This window comes from Kwoniella bestiolae, chromosome 2, assembly GCF_000512585.2.
Source record: "Kwoniella bestiolae CBS 10118 chromosome 2, complete sequence".
NCBI classification, from domain to species: domain Eukaryota; kingdom Fungi; phylum Basidiomycota; class Tremellomycetes; order Tremellales; family Cryptococcaceae; genus Kwoniella; species Kwoniella bestiolae.
In genome coordinates, this window is record NC_089242.1 from 2,421,962 (window position 1) to 2,439,972 (window position 18,011).

Below are 18,011 nucleotides of genomic sequence, written 5' to 3' on the forward strand. Positions count from 1 at the left end.
GACGATGACAAGACTTGCCGGACTGATTATACTCTCTCTACACGAACACAAAGGCACAATTATACTCCATAATCAAACAAGAGGAGACCCAAATCATGTCATCCCTCTCCTCCCCTCCTCTCGCAGGATCACCCTCCCGTTCACTCTCCCTCTCCCTCTCAGCGCCCACTACAATCCCATCAAGTCGGACCAACCCCATCTCCCTCCGTATCTACAAGACAATCGGTACATCATTCGACGACCCCTCTTCAAGAGAAGCATTGGAGCTAGCTTCCTCATTTTATTCCACCGCCGAGAAGGGCAAAGGTAAAGCAGATTTATCAGAGCAAGATGAGGATTTAGAGGGATTACCTAAACGTAGGACATTGAGGGGACAGAGTGCATCAACAGCTAGGAAATGGTTGAAGAGGGATGTGGAAAGTACACTCGCCGGTGGGAGTCAGAAGTTTCTGGAGGCTTTCGCGGAGGTCGATCAGGTGGGTAATGCCACACACTCCTTCTGTATCTCGATTCAGAGAGACCATACTGACCTAAGTTTTGTGGCGATAGAAACTCGGAGTACTGCGAGAACACATGAAAGAGATGCAGGTGAGATGCGATCAAGTTCAATCCGAGCTGGATCAAGCGAATAGCGGCACAAAGTACTTGCTAGAACGAGCAGATGGATTACGTTCTCAGAGGTGAGTGATATGTCCCTCTGCTCATATCCACTTAAATATGCTAATTAATTCGTACAACGTCGTATGCAGAGCGTCAGCACAACTTCGGTCCTCCCTCATTAATCTATTTCTGTCCAAATTCACCTTATCAGAAACCGAATTAGCAGCTCTCGGATCAAGGGAAGTCGCCGTTGGACAATCTTTATTCGATGCGCTAGACAGAGTCGAGAAGATACGGAAGGATTGTGAAGTCCTGTTGGGTGGTGAAGAAGGGAAGATGCAAGCTGGGTGGGTTGATTCGTGTCATCTTCTGATATACGTTGTATGGGGCTGATTTTGTGGATAGTCTGGACATAATGAGAGCTACTTCAGATCAGATGGAATCAGGTTATAAGAAGATACATCGATGGTGTCAATTCGAGTTCCGGCAGTTCACCAGAGAAACCCAGCTGGAAGTTTCACCTGTTATGAGGGAAGGTATTAGGAGGTTGAGGGATAGACCAGTGTTACTAAAGTGAGTTTCATATCCTCGCGTTGTACCCTCTCGCGTATCCTTGAACAAGGTATCCCAAAATGCCATTCAGATGCCTCAAGAAGGACACAATCTGATCATCACTTGAACCCGCAGAGATGCCCTTCAAGGTCTTACGTCCACTCGATCCTCCTCAATCCTCCAATCATTCCTTGATGCCCTCACCCGAGGAGGTCCCAACGGCCTGCCTAGACCTATCGAACTACACGCACATGACCCCACACGATACGTCGGAGACATGTTAGCGTGGGTACATCAAGCCACAGCGAGCGAGCATGAATTCTTAGATGGGTTGTTCGGTGTGAGGGAAAAGAGGAGGATGGTAGGAGCTGAGAGGGATATGATCAATCCTGGAGAAGAGGAGGAAATGATGGTTGCGCAGGCTATGGATAAGCACCTCGAGGGGTTGGGTAGACCATTAAAGGTAATTATAAAAATCTCTTTGTCCTATCATTAGTCTGTTATGTCCAATGAAACTGATGTTATGTTATGTGTCCTTCTCAGCTTCGGATACAACAAACTATCAAATCTCAAGAAGGTATAATAATGGCTTATAAGATTGCCAACTTACTGCAATTTTATTTGATCACGATGAAGAAGACCATCGGGGAAGAAGCCTTACTGTGCAAGACACTACAGGAGTAAGTGTGCACGTATACACAACTGTATACATGAACGGATGGTGGACTGACCTATCCCCTCGCAACGCAGGATCCACGATCAAGCTTATATAGCGTTCTTCGAGAACCTGGATGCCCAAGGGAGAAGTCTATTGCGATTCTTACACGTGAGTGATATGTCTCTCTATGCTCTGCAAAGACAGTAACTGACTCTGTTATCTTCCGCAATGCCACAGCCGCCCGATGCCACTCTATCTCCTCCACTTGCACTGCGAGATTTCTGCCTGATCTTACGAGAATTACTTGCAGTCTATTCGACTTCTCTGGTAGATCCTTCCGAAAGGGAATCAGACTCTGATTTAGCGAAATTGCTTGATAAGTCCATTGATCCCTGTGTGGAGATGTGTGAGCGGATGGCGGAGATGAGGAGGTCGACCGTTGGTGGTGGTTCTGCTGGAGGAGATTGGGAGAAGGATCTGTTCATGGTCAATTGTTTGGGGTATCTGCAGGTGAGTCATTCCGACCGCATTGACAGAAAGGTCACCAAGCTCATATTTCCTGCATAGCATACTCTCGAGGTATATGATTTCACTTCTAGACTTGTGGCTATGCTTGAAGAGAACATCAGAGGTCATGTGGAGAGTATGACTTTTGAGCATGTGAGTCGCACTGTGTTTCGCATTCCCAATATCACAACCATTCATGCTGATCGATATCGTGGTTCATAGCATGGTAAATTACTGGAACAATGTGGTCTATCACCAATCATGAGGGCCATACGCACCCGACCAGCAGATGTAAGTTCAACCAATCCGTATTTATCTCTCAACAAATAGTCCCGGAACTGACAAATTTCCGTCTGCAGACCCCACTATCTCGTCTACCTACCACATCCCCCAAATCGCTCACCGCAGCACTATCAACCTTCTCCACCTGGCTAACTACCATCGACCCCTCCAACTCTCCTCGTCTGGCCTTACTCAGCTCAGCTCGACTGGCAGAGATCATCCATCGTAAAGCCCTGAGAAAGATTAATGAGGCGTATGGAGAAGTCACCGAGAGGGTATTGGACCCCAAGGAGGCATATGAGTTTGGTGAGACGATGTTGAGGAGGGGTAGGGAGGAGGTTGCGATCGCCTTGGGTGTTGGGGAGGAGGATGAGTGGGATGATGAGGAGGGGACCATGAGGTTGGATGATCAGCAGGATACGATTGAGGGGGGAAATGTACATGATGACTCGGTTGTGGATAAGGTAGAGGCACAGAGGGGAGGGAATCAGGAAGATGGAGATGGAGGGATAGAGATAGATGAGAATCCAAGTGCGAGTGTGATGAGGAGGGATAGTGGGGTTGGCTTGGGATTGAATTTGGATGGGAATGGGGATGGTAGTAGGACTCAAAATAATTCGAATGAGTGAGTTGGATGATGTGTTTGATGAGGTGAACCATGTGCACAAATGCATCTCTTGCTATCTATCTCGGATTCTCAGTTCTGACCTACTTCAGGCTCTCTGTCAATGTATGCCTATAAGTTACGGATCGAAACAGATGAACAGATATTGATCTCCGCCAGAATGAAATCTCATTAGAGATCGTTATAATGAGTTTGTGATGATTTTTCTAAGAATCCATAGGTCACCCCATACCTACTAAGCATGCACAAAAATCACAGGATGCATGTATCAGTCTTTTGGAATGCATATCCAGTGATTTGCAGCCCAGAGAGTAGCATGCTATGGGACTTAAATGACATCGGTATCTTGATGAAATCCTGATTGAAGTCCGGATATTTGTAATGATTTCATTCTCGCGAGATTTTATACTGGCGGCGAGCACAGAACAGACATCGCACACTCACTTCCCTCATCCCATCCCACCGACTGTAGTGTAGCATTGTCTCTTAGCATTGTACAGCTGTCGCTCCACGATCTTGATGATGGCTTGTCTCCCTTCCATATGCTTATATCTGATACGAAAGTGCAAGGATCTTCCGATAACAGCGTCTGGTTGACCTCGCATTTGCTTTCCCCCAATTTCCACGAAGCTGTAAGATGGTCCACCGTAATTGACGCATTCGACGGAATCACATCGCAGACTTCACCGGCGATATCGAGATGTTTGATAAATTCGGGATCTGATAATACATCTCCTCCCTGGGTGTTAAGATCATTGATCGATCTTGCATTCAGTCTGAGGATGGAGCGATGGCGAACCAGATTGGAGTTAGTCGTATGGAGTAATCCCAAATTACATGCCCAATCACCTTGATCTCTTGCTCCGGACGTGATGGGCTCATCGAGGAGATACTGCTTGATCCCTGTCACAGCCCTGCATCGCTTCGACGCGCTTTTCAAAGATCGATATGGGTCATCAGATGGCCGGGTGGTGATTCTACCTTGCCAAATATTATTAATCCCATCCTCATCTTCCCCTGCTCCTTCTTCATATCGAAGTTTAACGACAAAGCCACGATCTTTCATCTCAAATGCACCGCTCGTCGGTCCTCGTACCTTCCCGATGATCTCCTGGCATGTTAACAGAATGGGCACCGAGGGACCTAATTCGTCGCATTCCTCGGACGTGAAGGAGGGGAAAATCGGTGTCATGCTCACTCTCTGTCGGTGGTCGAGCGCGAATATATCCTGGTCGGGTGATTCGACATTTTCTGGAATGCCTGTACTGTCGGGTGTACTCTGAAGTGTTTTGTTGAGGTATTGCTGGAATTGAGATTGATTCCGGGTCGAGATCTCATGCTGGGATGTGGACGGGGCTTGATCATTCATTCTGGGGTGAGTGGGATAAGTATCCGGTCGTAAAAAGGCTCAGTGTTGTGCAGTACCAAGGTTATTCAATTGTCAGCGTGAAGAGGTCTGACTGGGAAGAAAGTACTATCAAGTGAAGTCACAAGGATCTTTTGCCACTTCTCAGCAGACTCGCCTTCAACTCGTGAGTCAGTGAGGTCCAGACTCATCAATCTCGTCCTTTGTTTTCTCGCTCCATTCATCAATCTGTCGAAGCCCTCAGCAAGAAAGAGGAAGTGATGTTCGACCTCGCTAACGCGGGGGTCTCGATACTGACTCTGACCTAATGTGTACAGTACGTCATCGACTTCCTTTGTACTGTATGATGCCTCTCTGAGCTTTACATTGGCCTAGAAGGTTTCCAAGTGTAATCCTTTATATTTCACGAGGGCTCAGGCGAAAAGAGGATCTGGACATTTCAAATACTAGGATTGCTGCGCTGTGAGTGCTTCCTTAACGAGAGGCCAGGGCTTTCAAGACAGTCCCAGTCAAATTACAAATGTATAAAAGCCGTGCCATTAACATACTTTCTTTCGCATCGTCTGACCGCAATTGTCATACAGAGCAGCTCCCTTCTCGACAAACAATATGGCCCCACCCGAGAAATCCAGATCTCGCAGATCACATCGATTTGATCCCCTCTCTCACTCGGAGGGCAGTAGCGAATGCTCAGGCCACGTTGCCCCTAAACGGAGAGATATCCAATCATGGTTTGACAAGCGAGGTGTAGAGGTCAATCCCATCTCGACCATATTCAAAATCACCAGTGCGGCTTATGATCCCTCCAAAAAGAGGTTCGCATTTACCTTCAGAGACTTAGAGCATAATTACGTGACTGGTAATCTGAAGGAGAGCGAGAGCAAGCGTTTGAAGGAATTCAGCGATCAAGCTGCTTGGAAAGAGCATTGGAAAAACTTGGAAGAAACGCTCAAACCTGCCTACCGGATCTTGAACAGTATGCCTAAAACGGGTGATGCATGGGATGGATTCGTATTTCAATGTGGTACCAACACTGTAGAAGGATTCAGAGGTGGTCATCCTTTGGCCTCTCAAAGTGACCAGGTCAGGAAAGAATGGTCAGTAATCATTGGAAAGACCGATCCTGCTTCTCAGGTTGATCCGGCCGGCGAAGTGATCGATAGATCGGGGGAAAACCTAGACGCTCTCCAGGAGGTACCTTCAAGAACCATTTTCGCGGACACATTCAGAAATATTGTTGAAGCCAATGTGAAGGGAAAAGACTCGCAGGCTCAGGCCGCTGATCCTGCGGCAGAAGAGGATGATGCCCCTTGCTCAATTGAAATATTCTTGAATGATCTGACTTATAATTTGATCGAAGAGAACGACGCTGGGGGTGGGCGACAAAAGATAGATGAGCAGATCACGGGGTGGTCTAAGCTGGGGAAGGAAGAGACCCTTGGATGGGATCAACACAGATATACCTTCAATCAACGGAGCTCCAAGCCTACAGCTGAATTTACGGAAGCGCCAACAGTGGACGAACACTCGTTGAGTGATTATGACGACCGCTGGGGTTTTAGTCATCTCTTCGACAAGAAAGTTTGGCCGCTCCTTGAAATAGGTACAAAGATCTCGCGGGCTCTGCCGATAGCTCAGAGCTATATCTGGACAGATCTCTCGGCTTGGGTCACACCCATGAACAGTCATGGTCGGGTCATGGTGAGGCAACGGAAGGGTGGGGAAGGTGATGATGAGAGAATTTCGGAACATTATGAGTACAGATCGTATCCTGGCGGGGATCATTTAACACCGTAATCATTAATGCCTCACCTTCTTTCAATTCGATCATGTGAAGTATTCCGGGTCTGCATTTTTACTCCATATGAGCTCCCTTACCTGCAGCTCATCTATGGATTCAGGTGCAAATGACTCTCAATCCCAGCCACGGAGCGATAATTGCTAAGTTAGTTTCGCACGGCGCAGTTGCAAGAAGGGCTATTTGGTTCAACAGCGATGGGCTTCTCAGCAGAATGTGAATTAAGTCTTGATGTTTGGTAAAACGCAACTTCAGTCAACTTGTAAACGGGATGTCGACAAACTAAATATTCTATGAATCCCCCCGTACCAAGATCGCTACAATATAATAGGGATGTGCACTTTTTCACATGAACGTCACCCAGTTCGCCCACACTTTTCTGCTATGCTTGGATATCACTGATACATCACATCCTAGGAGTCCTCACATTCCTGAGGATATGGTGCCCGCATAGTGATAAGCGCCAACTCAGTTATTTCACCCTCACAGGCATTTGCATTATAAGCGGGGTGTGTGTGACTGCAGACCTTGATATATGCAGACAAAGTGTGATCATCAATCATCATCATCGTCAGAAGGTACATACAGGTAACCGAATCCTCCATACGCCTCTCAAACCCATCAACAGCTCCAACACACCCAACCGACCCATTGGATGATGTTCACGCCGCCGGAGCCGAGCTTTCGCCGTCGGAGCTCTCTTCTACGGATCCGTCGTGCTTGATTGTACCCTGAAGATTGTCGACATTTGAAGGCCAGGGATCTTCGGGATCCTTGACGATCTTAATCCTAGTGTTCAACCTTCTGGGTCCATCTTCGACTGAGGCGGTTTGAGTAACCCAAGTCCTGTATCCACCTTGTAAATATTCGATCCCTAGACCGTTTAGCCTCTGAGGATATTCACTCAGGTAAAGATCAGTAAAGTCTCGTGCCTTCTCGAGGTGAGGAAGGAAGGCGTGGTCATTGCGAAGTGGAACCGAATTTGTGTTTACATGGTCTATCGAACCCTGATCAATGGTATACCGACGCTTCATTTTTTTTGGCCATTCGGATGCCGAGAGTGGAGAATCGACAAGGTTTAGCTCCAAGGTTGTAGGCGATCCCTCCTTCGATTCGGCGGGCAGCTTAATTGAGCCTTTGGTGAGATATCGATGCATCTCTGACCCATCATTGACGATAGGTGGTCTGTCACTTCCCTGAAATATGGGTACATATCTGACCTGACATTTCCACGTATCATCGGTCTTGTTCATCCTCTGCGGCCTCATTGTGATCCCGAAGTACCCATCTTGAAGGTGACATTCAGCCTCCTTGGTGTCTTGCGGAGGGGGCATCATGCCAATGATCTTTTGACACAATCTGAGACTTTTGATAAATGATGTGCCGTACTCTTCGGCATCGAACGAGGACAGATCCGGCTTAGTGGCGCTCAGAGTCAGGTCATCGAACTCCCTGAGATCATCTTCAGCTATGGGCACACCATTGGTGCCGACTCTTACTCTTGTACCGTTGAAAAAAGTATCAAATTCAGGGGCGGCGGTGGCGACAGAGTCCTGGACTGACGCAGCACCTGTTGTGGTGGCTTGGGGCCTTTCTGAAATGTTCATTTTATGCGCTTATTCGAAATATGTTGGGGATCGATAGGAGAACAATTTTGCCACTGTGGGTTGAGAGGCCATCGTCTCAAGACAGTGACACACATACCCTTTATATACCTCAGCGACAGCCTTCGCTCGAAAGTCCTAGTGCCTTCGCGCGAAGTCCTAGTCTGAACAACCCTTCACCGAAGTCTTATGCTTATGTATGTCCTTCTTTTTCATGAGAGTTATTCTGCATGTCTCGCTACTTGGCCTTCAAAGACATCCAAAAGAGGGCACTGTCACTGGGACTCCGCACGCAAACCTAGGTCCAGACCGTCGTTTTCACCGAGCACAGCTACCATTACGATAGTGCCAGTTTCAGATCTCCGGATTCGTGATTGCGTTAGAAGACAGGTCCAACAGAAGCCCCTCAAGAAGCTTTAAAGGCGTGAGGCTACGTAAACGTTGTCAGATATACCTCATGCTGAGCCTTTTCTTTCTGAGCAGCTTCTCGCCGCTTCCTAAACAAGCGACCTGAGCAGAAAGGATTACAGTCTTTAACTTCCTTTCTTTTTCAGATGTCCAACAAGGGACGCACTAAGCACCAAAACGCTGCCTTGAGCATTGTTATTACTCGTCCCTATTCGCCACTGCTTCATTCACACTGAAGATATCCGTCAGCGTATTGAACCGGGAACAGCGACCTCATCATGTCCGAATCCCAGTCATATCAAGGGAAACGATCTCTGGCAGTATCAGCCCCTCGTGAGGTAAAGCGTGCTCGCAAAACTCATTCATCAAATTACGAAGAATCATCGACTATCGGGTTATCATTGAGGGGAAATTCTTTACACGATCGATTCAATCGTATCCGGCTCATTGATGGACAATCACCTCGATTTGTCATCACACATGGAGCTTATGACCCTGCCACCAAGCAATACTCTCTCATCCTGAGCGAAACCCTCCAGAGAGACAAAGGAGGAAGATTATCAGAATTTAACGGGCTATCCACCTGCAGAAACGATACAGGGTTTCATGAAACGATCAAACCGCTCATCCTGACCCTCGGTCATATGCCCGAGAAAGGTCATTCGACCGACGGGATGAGTTTCGAAACAGACAGTAAAGTTGTACAAGCTTTCAGAGGTGACCCCGCAAACCAAGTAGCTGGCAATTGGTCCGTTATCGTGAGTCCCAGAGACAATGATCAACATGATCCATCTGGTCAATCAAACCAAGGGCGAGGTCCGAATTGTTCAGGTGCATTTCAAGCTAGATTCAGAGAGATTGATCAAGCTTTCGAGAATTATTCTAAAAATGTCCGTGTGAGCCAGCCCGAATCGGAAGACGATGTTCAGGATCTCTTGGATTCCCATTGGCATGAGCTCAAAGATGACAATCGGGGCGGAAACAAACAATTCATCGACCAAACGATCACTGGTTGGACTGAGTGCTGTGGAAGCCAGCATACGCCATGGGATCGCGAAAGATATGCTATCAACCATCGAATTTCTGATATGGCTACATGCAGCTTTGTGGGTCCTCCACCGATCAATGATTACTCTATTGAGAATTTCGATGTCCTCTTGGGAGAACCACACCTAGAGAGACCGGAAATCAAAAGGCTACTTGAAATAGCGGATGATCTCGCTGTAGCACTACCCGTAGGAAGTGGAAATCCGTGCAAAAGCTTTTCAGCATGGAGTAGCTTGCCCGGCAAGGGGAGTGAGGCCAGTAGCAGAATAATGGTAGACCAAAGACCTGGACCCGATGTGGACTGTGAAAGGAGCTCTGTATATTATCTAGATACTCTGAGGACTATGTAGGCTCAGGATGATGCTGTGTTTTCGGAGTATGGTTTTGACTCGATCTTCAATATGTTTAGAAACGTTAGTGGGAGTCGTGCAGGCATTACCGAGAGGGTGTGAAAGGAAGTCCTATTTTGAAACGGTTAGGGATGAAAGGATGTACACCATGAGATTGCAAGACATTACAAGCCCAGGATCTGACTGCGATGACGCCGGATTTGGACGGAAAAGAATCCTCTTCACTAGTCGAAAATGACATGCAGAACATTACATCAATAGTGCGCCTTATACGTGGGATAAACTACTGCAGAACTCTACAGTACACTTGCACTTCTTATCCGTATTACTTGTCAATTTCTGATAGTGTCCATCGAAATCGAATTTCTGTTTTCACGATCAATCATACCTCCAGTCAGACGATCTTCAGCTAACACCCACGCCAGGAGCGCCACCTCCAGCGTTACCAATGCCTGGAAAGGGCAAAATCCCAGCAGAAGTGGCGAAAGTGGCGGAAACGACGTCGCCGATGATGACGGGCAGTCTTCAGAGATTCTTTTCTCACCAAACCAGCCGTACGGTCTAGAAGATTTTTCCCCCCTGCAGAGATTAAAGTCAACCCTCGCAATCAATTCAGGTTAGATTTTGTGGCTAGAGATTCCAATACCGCCTCAATCGCGTTGACGGTAGCAGCCAAGTCGGCAGAAGATTCTACAGCCATGCAAGTGGACCATGAACAGCCTTGCCTAAGTTATACGACCGAGAGAAAGCGGCTTTCGATACTCTGTGTGCTGTTCTAGGAGCAATGCCAAGGGAAGGCAGGTTGACTGACGGGGTGAAATTTCAATAACTCGATCGATCGGTAGAGGCGTTTCGAGGTTCCACCGGTGAAGACAATGGATCTCTAGACAAGACTTGGTCCGCTACAATCTCAGGACGCGAAATACCCCACGACAGACTAATTGGTCGGTACATGGCGAATATGCCGAATGAACAAGACCGAGCAGAATTCGAGGACACATTCAACGAGATTGTCCACGGCGCATCCCAATCGTCTGGGATCCCGGCAATTTTACCGGACAGGGAGAGCCAATTGGAAGAGCAAATAGCAAGCTTGTCAATCGACCCAAACAAGGCGTCAGAACAAAAAGTTAACCAGTCCATCATTGAATGGCAAAGGGACACTGGGTATCAGCACGATTTGACGAAGCACCACACCTTCGCAATCTGCCAGAATGCTAATGACGATCTCGAAGAAACACAGGTATCGATTTTGGGCGAATACAATCTGATGTGGGAACCAAAGATACGACAGTGGGGCACGTCGCCTCATCTTGAGATTGTCAATGATATCGCTACTGCTCTGCCTGTGGAGATCGATGATCCCAAAATCACGGAACTTACAGCTTGGACGCGATCGCAGGATAACAAAAGCTCTTTATGGATCAATCAAGAACCATCGAGAGAAAAGAAAGGCGAGCGGGTCACGTGATTCCAGATGAAAGAGCGATAAGTTAGTTGAATTGGGAGTTGAGGCTTAACTGTCCGATGTTTGACTAACGAAGCTATTTGTTACATGTACAAGGCGAAATGAGATGGTCTGAAGTGCGTTGATATACGAAACATGCATTACAATCAATACAACATTCTCCTCATCTGATCCGATTATGATCTGAGAGTAAAGGTAGACGTCAGACGCAAACATCTTGATTAGCGAGTTTATCGTTTTTTGGCCCCGCCAAACCCGCCAAAACCCATCATACTAGCCATATCCTCTCTTTCCTTGATAGCAGCTTCGACTTCCCTATCCTCCCTGTTTTCCAGCTTCCTCCTCTTCTTAGCATCTTTGCCCGTACTCTTTCCATTTCCTTCCTGCTGATCCTGATCGACTTTGCCCCTAAAAATTCCCATCCGCTGCAGCTCCTCTTCCTCCCGTTTCTTATCCCTCTTTCTCTTCCTTTCTTCACGCCTTTTATCCTTTTCTATCGATTCAGCTTCTTTCACAGCTTTCAGACGCGCTTGGAAATCGAAGTTTTTCGCTGTGACTGCCGTTTTCGTCGCTTCTCTCAAGGCTGCTATCTTGGCTCGTACTTGGGTCAGAGTAGATCGTTCGACCTGCGTTGTCTGACCTAACATCCGGAGGTCTGATATCCCATATGAGTCAGTATGAAAGTAGTCAGACGAAGAATCAACTTACGTCCACGTCCGTTGATATGGTCCAGATATGACAAAGAATCCTTGAATGTACGATTACACATCTCACACTGAGAGGGTGTTCAAAATTAGCACTCAACAGACTGAGATAGATATAAACCTTCGGTACTCACGTAGAATCCTGCTCCCTTTGGCCCCTTACCCGTTGTACTAGTCTGCACCAGCATCGTCTTGTTCAGGTTTTTATTCAGATCTAGTTCGTCTTTTCTCGCTTCCAGATTCTTGGTTGGTTTGGGCATATCATCCCCTAGCCTCCTACGAGGAGGGGCTTTACCTATGGTCATGAGAGATGATCAGCGTGTTGCACTCACTGTACGCCCCATCTGATAGACAGAACTCCAAAGAAGATCCTGACTATATGCGATCAATTGAAGATCTGGAAAATTGTGGTATCACTCACCAGCTAATAAAGCTGCTTCCGCCGACTTTGCATACTCTGCATTCTCCTCATCCTTTGCCCTTGCCTTTGCCTCCCATTCATCCTTGTTCCATGATGGTCGAGCCGCAGCCTGGTGGATGACAAAGTTAGTACAGGCGAACTGAAGATGAAGGAAGAAACTGCAGCACGACTCACCGATGAGGATTGGGGCTTATCCGACATCTTTCTGGTGCCTTGATCAATTGCTGTACTTGAGAGAAAATCAAGCTTCCGGGACAGTCTCCAGTGGATTCAAAGAGCGAAGTGGTATCTTATGAGATGAGAAGAGAAAGATCAATTCGACTCACGCTGTGTTGCAAGACATCATCGAAACATCAGCGTAATAACTCAAAGTCACGTGACTCGCACCATACCACTCACAACATCCCCTACTTTGAGCTCACAGTTGAAGGTTGAACAACATTATTACCTTGCTCAGCTCAAGAGAACTTCACCAACTCCTAACATTGATATCTTCTGTGTGGCTTCTGTTCTTCATCGAGCCCGACACCGACAGGCTAGGCAGGATGTTCAACTCACCTTCAACTCGCGCGACTCCTCGTAAAGCAGCTTCGCGAGCTTCCGTTGCTCGATCAAGGCATCAAACACCTTCCATATTCGCCGAATCAGCTTCCCTCTCTCAAGCACCAACTCCCTCGGTCAGATCTTCACGTCTAGCTGTGGTCAAACGAGGGGCTTCTCCAACCTCCTCAGCAGGCGATACAATACGTACTACGAGACCCGATGAAGGACACGAGAAGGATAGAGTGTTCTGGAGTAGGGATGAAAGGCATCTAGTGTCTAGTTTAGGATCATTGCCAAAAGAAGTGGCTTCACTAATCAAAGGATCAGGTGAGCTGCTCATATCAAATATTACTATGGTGCATAGCTAACGAATGTTCTGATTAGATCTCGTGGCCAATCCGATTGCAGGACATGTTGATCCGAAGAGCGGATTCGCTATGGTCGCTGGTCCTTATGTCTGCATTGCTTGGAACTATACGAAAGTGCGTTGAGTCCATTCTGCCTGGAGTACACCTTCCCCTATTGACCCCTTTGTTTCTTTTTAGCGCACGCATTCGGCTCCCACGACGTATGCCTTCCCGTCCCCTCCTGTATCATATTCCGCAACCCCCACACAACCTCCCACTCTTGCAGGTCTATACACAGGCTCCGCAAACTCGGAACCGGGCATGATACTCGTATCATCATCTGGCGAGATTCGATTCTGGGAAAGTATGAGCTCGGCCCTAGCCAATGTGGAAAGGTTTCAAGAAGTCTATGTAGAATTAGGGGATGATGATTCTGTGGAAAAGCTTTGGAAGATCGACGTAAGCTGAATGGATCTTGCCGGGCGTTGATTAGGCTCATGGTTGTATCATTGCAGGGGAATACATTCCTGCTCACAACCACAACTTCCCTCGTGTTCCGACTCACCATTTCCTCTTCTGGAGGAAGACTGGTCCCGAGTTTGACGAATTTGACCAGACCAGGAGGAATGTTTGGTCGAGCCTCTGCTCAGATATTCAACGCTCGAGAAGACAGGGACGGCATTTCGTCCGTCACAAGCGCTGCAGGATATGTCTACATCACTGCTCGAAGGATGTTGCAAAAATGGGCTTTTGGATCAGATGGACAAAAGGTGTGTTTCCCCATCCCTCGTACTCACGTCGATTGACTGACATTTCATCTCTAGTTTACGCAAGAGTACGACCTATACGAGACTGTCGGCAACTGGTGTTTCGATAGCTGGTCAAGTGGCAACGTGTCATTAGAACTGAACGACATTATATCCTTCGGGTGAGTGTTTACTCGCGAAAAGCTTCTCTAAACGATTGCTGACAGATATCGCAGAGAGGATGAGCTTGCTGTACTCATCTCATACGTCGAGCAGCAAAGTGGAACATCGGAATACCCCAGATTGCACAATTCACATGCCATCGTAATGTTTTCGATGCACCCTCGTTCTCAAAGTCTCACAATTTCGAGGGTCATTGACGTGTCCTATCTTGCCGTAAATCACTTTCACATCTAACTTAAACAGAAGCTGACTTATATACTTAGCACTCTGATCCCAGAATGCTGGACGTGCCTCGTCTTCTTATTCCTGCGGGCAGTTCCATGGCATTTATTCGGTTCGCAGAAGTTATCTTACTGGTGTCTCTCGATGAAGGTAAGCACTCCAAATATCTTCTTAATGGGCCCTACTGATGAAGTGTCCTTCAGGATCTCCATATGAGGAAGCTATAAGTCTCAAAGATTCTGGCCGAAACGCTTTTATTGGCGCAGGTACCATCTTGTCAACATCCACTAAGAAGGGAAATAGTCTACCTGCAATAGTAGCTATACCTGCTTTCGGGGGCTTAATGTCTATCGAAGCTCTCGAGAGTAGTGGTGGTTCTGAAGCTTTGTAAGTGTATTGTCCAAAGCAATGGCAGAATGATTTTGACTCATCTTCGCTGTCAGCACACAAGCGTCTTCAGCAACCGCTCGATTGAAGTCCAAGATGGAACAGGCTGTCTTCTTCGGCGAGCGAAGCGATGTGAGTCCTCTGATCGTGATCAACATTCCGCAAATCCGTTAATTTACATCCTTCACAGAACCCTTTGTCATTCGACCTTCCAGCAGGATTCCAAGGAGACTTAGCAGAAGCGGCCGAAACCGTATCAGCAGAAATCGTTTCATCCAGTAGGTGGCCATTATCTTTACCTGTGACACCTCGTACTGACTTTTATTTAGATTCCCCCTACATGCCTGGCATATTTGAACTTCGCCCTCATCTCAGCGATAGACTTTTGAGATTGAAGGAGCTCATGAGGTTCATCCGCCATAATGGTCTTCTGAGCATTGTAAGTGATCCTGTCTGTTACACATATTGATTGTCAAGACTGACCGTCTTTGCAGTTACCGCAAAGCACCCGTCGTAGACTCTCTCGTGATGCAGAGAAGATCAAAGGAGCGATTGACTTGTGGGATTACCAGAACAAGCACATGGCGTGAGTCTAATCGCATTGTCACATTGGGATTCATGCTGATAGTGCTATTAGTCAAATGAATACTCAGTCGCCTCAATCCCTGTTGTCAGACTCCATCCTCACCTACATGCGACAAGCAGATGTAATAGAGGAGGAAGATTTCATACGACTCTTCTTCAGGACACAGGTGGGTCATCTTGCAATCTGCACGAGGAGCTTGGCTGACAATCAATATAGGCGCACAACCTTGATAAATTGCTCGAAATCGTGTTCGCCACTGCCCGTGCAGCGTTGGATGCAGTAAGCCGGGGTAAGATGTCCTCTTGGATTACTGAGGCAAACAGGATTTTCATCGTATGTGGTCAATTTTGACTGTATCGCCGAAATGCGCTAATTCTGGTCACAGATTGTCGAGAGAGCCGCAGCTCAGTATAGGGAGGAAGAGCTGTATACCTACGAGATAGATCGAGAGCGGCCAGCGATAGAAATATGGACAGCTCAGGAATCGCTCATCGAGGCCTTAGACTTCCTGTATAGCACAACAGACGCTCTGATCAAAGAGAGAACTCGTGAACTAGGATCGGTAATAGACGAGCCACCTTCGGAAACCGCCGAGCCTGCGTTGAAGAGAGAACAGCAGTTGCAGTCTAGGATGAAGGGACAGATGGCTATACTTGCTGCCGCATTATGTACGAATATGGAAGACAAATGTCGTGCAACTTCGAGGTGAGTGATTGTTGTCGTTGACCTTGAGCATCAAGCGCGCTGATTAAGGCTGCTCCAGAAGGGAAATCGATGAGGGAGCTGATCCTCAAGAAGGCATCAGATTGAGAGAGAAATGGGCAGAAATGAAACCGAGAGTGATAAGACCATTGGGTATGTCAGAAATTTGTTGCGCAGCGTACCAATTGCTGATATATTCTATGATGATAGTGGGCATCGACCGATTATCGGAGGCATACGAACTAGCAGAAAATCACACCGATTTCCTCACATTGGTGATGTTATGCCATGATCAAGCGGAACCAGATACCGCTAGACTCCAGAGGTATATTGAGAGATTCGGCGAAGAATTCGCTTTCGTGCTGTATCAGTGGTATATCGATCAAGGTGAGCTCCCAGGACTCTGTCTTACTTGTCAATTTGTTTGGCTCACTCAAATACTGAATAGGCCAAGCATACGAACTCCTGAACCAGGATGAAGTTTATGGTGTTCTCGTTACTCGTTTCTTCGCTGAGAACGATTATCCCGAACTTGCATGGATGCATCATTTGGCGTTTAGGAGATATGATGAAGCTGCTGGGACATTGAGGAGTGTGATGAGAGATGAGAGCACCAAAGCCTTAGACCAGCAACAGGTAAGTCATTAGTTTTTCGTCTTATGGTGTTACAATTATGCTTATGTGGTCTGAGTACAGCTGGTGGGAAGCATCGCCAAATTGGCTGCCATCGCGGATGTGAGATCAAAAGGTGTCTCAAACGATAGAAAGCGATTACTCATCGGTACGTTGCTTATCAGCATACCATCTTGCTCTACCTCAACATGCTCACCATCACTCTGTTACAGAACTCGACGATGAGCTTGACTTAGTCAACGTGCAGTCCTCCCTTATTCAGTATTTTTCGCCAACAAATCGTCGCAATAGCCCTAAGCTGGATGATCAAATCACCCTGCTCACCGATCGACCCGCTTTCAAAAAGTTATTCCTCAACCTTGCGCAAGAGCTCCTGGATGGCTCAGCTTTAGATCTGGAAGGATTGATGGATGTCTTGACCCTGAAAGACAATTTCGAGAGGACAGGAGACGCAGCCTTGGCTTTGGAAAGATTGGTTGGAGACATGGTGAGTCCCCTGGTACTCAATAGAAGAAAAGCTGTTGAAAATCGTATATTAGGCTTTACCGGAGGGTAGGAAGCAGGTCGCTCTGTTGTCAATATGGCGGAGGGTATACGTACGAGATGAGTAAGTCTGCTTTCGAATTGACGTTTCATCTTATGCTGATAGTTGTGCGCAGCTGGGCCGCGATATCGAATACTACCGGAAGAAGTGAACAAGCCCAACGATCGAAAGTCCGAAGCACCTTGGCTTATCAGACGATAAGGGCGGTGAACGATGTCAAAGGTGGGTTCATCTGTCTCACCCGACTAAAGTGTATCGCACTGATTCATCGTTCCCCTCGTCCAGACTTCCCACCCAATTTCATTCTATCACCATTCACATCCTCACAACCCCCTCTGCCCGCCGAGTTGGCTGCACGATTCCCCACTTTCTCCGCTGAGGATATAGCAGCTTTGATGGAAGATCACGAGAATGAGATAGAGACTCTGAATAGATATTTAAGCGAGAATGGCTTAGAGGAAAGGATAAGGGAAGTGGCAGAGTTGGTGAAGAATGATATAGAAGACGAAAAGAGGGAAGAAGGCGATGTTGACGTGGTCATGTAGCGAGCTTGTCTCGATGAGGAGTATGCGCGTCATGTACCATTGCTATCGCTAAACATGAAACATATTGCGGACACTGGTATCGGAACGAAAATAATTCTAAGTGTATCTGGGCGCCTACTTTCATCCTGCCTTGCTCGTTTCATTAGAGCTTCGACCCTCTGTGTGGGCGTATGAAAAAAGAAG

The 18,011-nt window shown here is 47.2% G+C and overlaps 8 protein-coding genes across 8 annotated transcripts; 5 read left to right on the plus strand and 3 right to left on the minus strand.

Moving 5' to 3' along the window:
- Positions 1 to 95: 95 nt before the first annotated feature.
- I302_104052 (uncharacterized protein) lies at positions 96 to 3,228 on the plus strand (the record flags this gene model as incomplete). The annotated part of the gene is made up of 11 exons (XM_019189415.1): positions 96 to 476; positions 550 to 680; positions 750 to 947; positions 1,006 to 1,173; positions 1,288 to 1,615; positions 1,696 to 1,832; positions 1,903 to 1,978; positions 2,048 to 2,320; positions 2,378 to 2,470; positions 2,540 to 2,608; positions 2,677 to 3,228. 11 exons carry the CDS (start codon positions 96 to 98, stop codon positions 3,226 to 3,228), a joined length of 2,406 nt encoding a protein of 801 aa, XP_019048977.1.
- Positions 3,229 to 3,627: 399 nt separating this feature from the next.
- Positions 3,628 to 4,593, minus strand: I302_104053 (uncharacterized protein; the record flags this gene model as incomplete). Its single annotated transcript, XM_019189416.1, has 1 exon — positions 3,628 to 4,593. One exon carries the CDS (start codon positions 4,591 to 4,593, stop codon positions 3,628 to 3,630), a length of 966 nt encoding a protein of 321 aa, XP_019048978.1.
- A 606-nt stretch (positions 4,594 to 5,199) lies between these two features.
- I302_104054 (uncharacterized protein) lies at positions 5,200 to 6,387 on the plus strand (the record flags this gene model as incomplete). Its single annotated transcript, XM_019189417.1, has 1 exon — positions 5,200 to 6,387. The coding sequence occupies one exon, from the start codon at positions 5,200 to 5,202 to the stop codon at positions 6,385 to 6,387; it is 1,188 nt and encodes a 395-aa protein (XP_019048979.1).
- A 663-nt stretch (positions 6,388 to 7,050) lies between these two features.
- Positions 7,051 to 7,995, minus strand: I302_104055 (uncharacterized protein; the record flags this gene model as incomplete). The annotated part of the gene is made up of 1 exon (XM_019189418.1): positions 7,051 to 7,995. The coding sequence occupies one exon, from the start codon at positions 7,993 to 7,995 to the stop codon at positions 7,051 to 7,053; it is 945 nt and encodes a 314-aa protein (XP_019048980.1).
- Positions 7,996 to 8,678: 683 nt separating this feature from the next.
- Positions 8,679 to 10,418, plus strand: I302_104056 (uncharacterized protein; the record flags this gene model as incomplete). Its single annotated transcript, XM_019189419.1, has 2 exons — positions 8,679 to 9,793; positions 10,223 to 10,418. The coding sequence occupies 2 exons, from the start codon at positions 8,679 to 8,681 to the stop codon at positions 10,416 to 10,418; spliced, it is 1,311 nt and encodes a 436-aa protein (XP_019048981.1).
- Positions 10,419 to 10,758: 340 nt separating this feature from the next.
- Positions 10,759 to 11,268, plus strand: I302_104057 (uncharacterized protein; the record flags this gene model as incomplete). Its single annotated transcript, XM_019189420.1, has 1 exon — positions 10,759 to 11,268. The coding sequence occupies one exon, from the start codon at positions 10,759 to 10,761 to the stop codon at positions 11,266 to 11,268; it is 510 nt and encodes a 169-aa protein (XP_019048982.1).
- A 227-nt stretch (positions 11,269 to 11,495) lies between these two features.
- Positions 11,496 to 12,591, minus strand: I302_104058 (uncharacterized protein; the record flags this gene model as incomplete). Its single annotated transcript, XM_019189421.1, has 5 exons — positions 11,496 to 11,920; positions 11,974 to 12,040; positions 12,104 to 12,264; positions 12,391 to 12,499; positions 12,565 to 12,591. The coding sequence occupies 5 exons, from the start codon at positions 12,589 to 12,591 to the stop codon at positions 11,496 to 11,498; spliced, it is 789 nt and encodes a 262-aa protein (XP_019048983.1).
- A 344-nt stretch (positions 12,592 to 12,935) lies between these two features.
- Positions 12,936 to 17,828, plus strand: I302_104059 (uncharacterized protein; the record flags this gene model as incomplete). Its single annotated transcript, XM_065869787.1, has 23 exons — positions 12,936 to 13,260; positions 13,318 to 13,415; positions 13,479 to 13,739; positions 13,796 to 14,050; positions 14,105 to 14,208; positions 14,263 to 14,422; positions 14,473 to 14,581; positions 14,635 to 14,818; positions 14,875 to 14,950; positions 15,009 to 15,096; positions 15,148 to 15,257; positions 15,313 to 15,404; positions 15,447 to 15,570; positions 15,621 to 15,737; positions 15,790 to 16,109; positions 16,168 to 16,259; positions 16,317 to 16,493; positions 16,555 to 16,742; positions 16,803 to 16,887; positions 16,952 to 17,226; positions 17,279 to 17,346; positions 17,399 to 17,505; positions 17,569 to 17,828. 23 exons carry the CDS (start codon positions 12,936 to 12,938, stop codon positions 17,826 to 17,828), a joined length of 3,675 nt encoding a protein of 1,224 aa, XP_065725859.1.
- Positions 17,829 to 18,011: the final 183 nt, after the last annotated feature.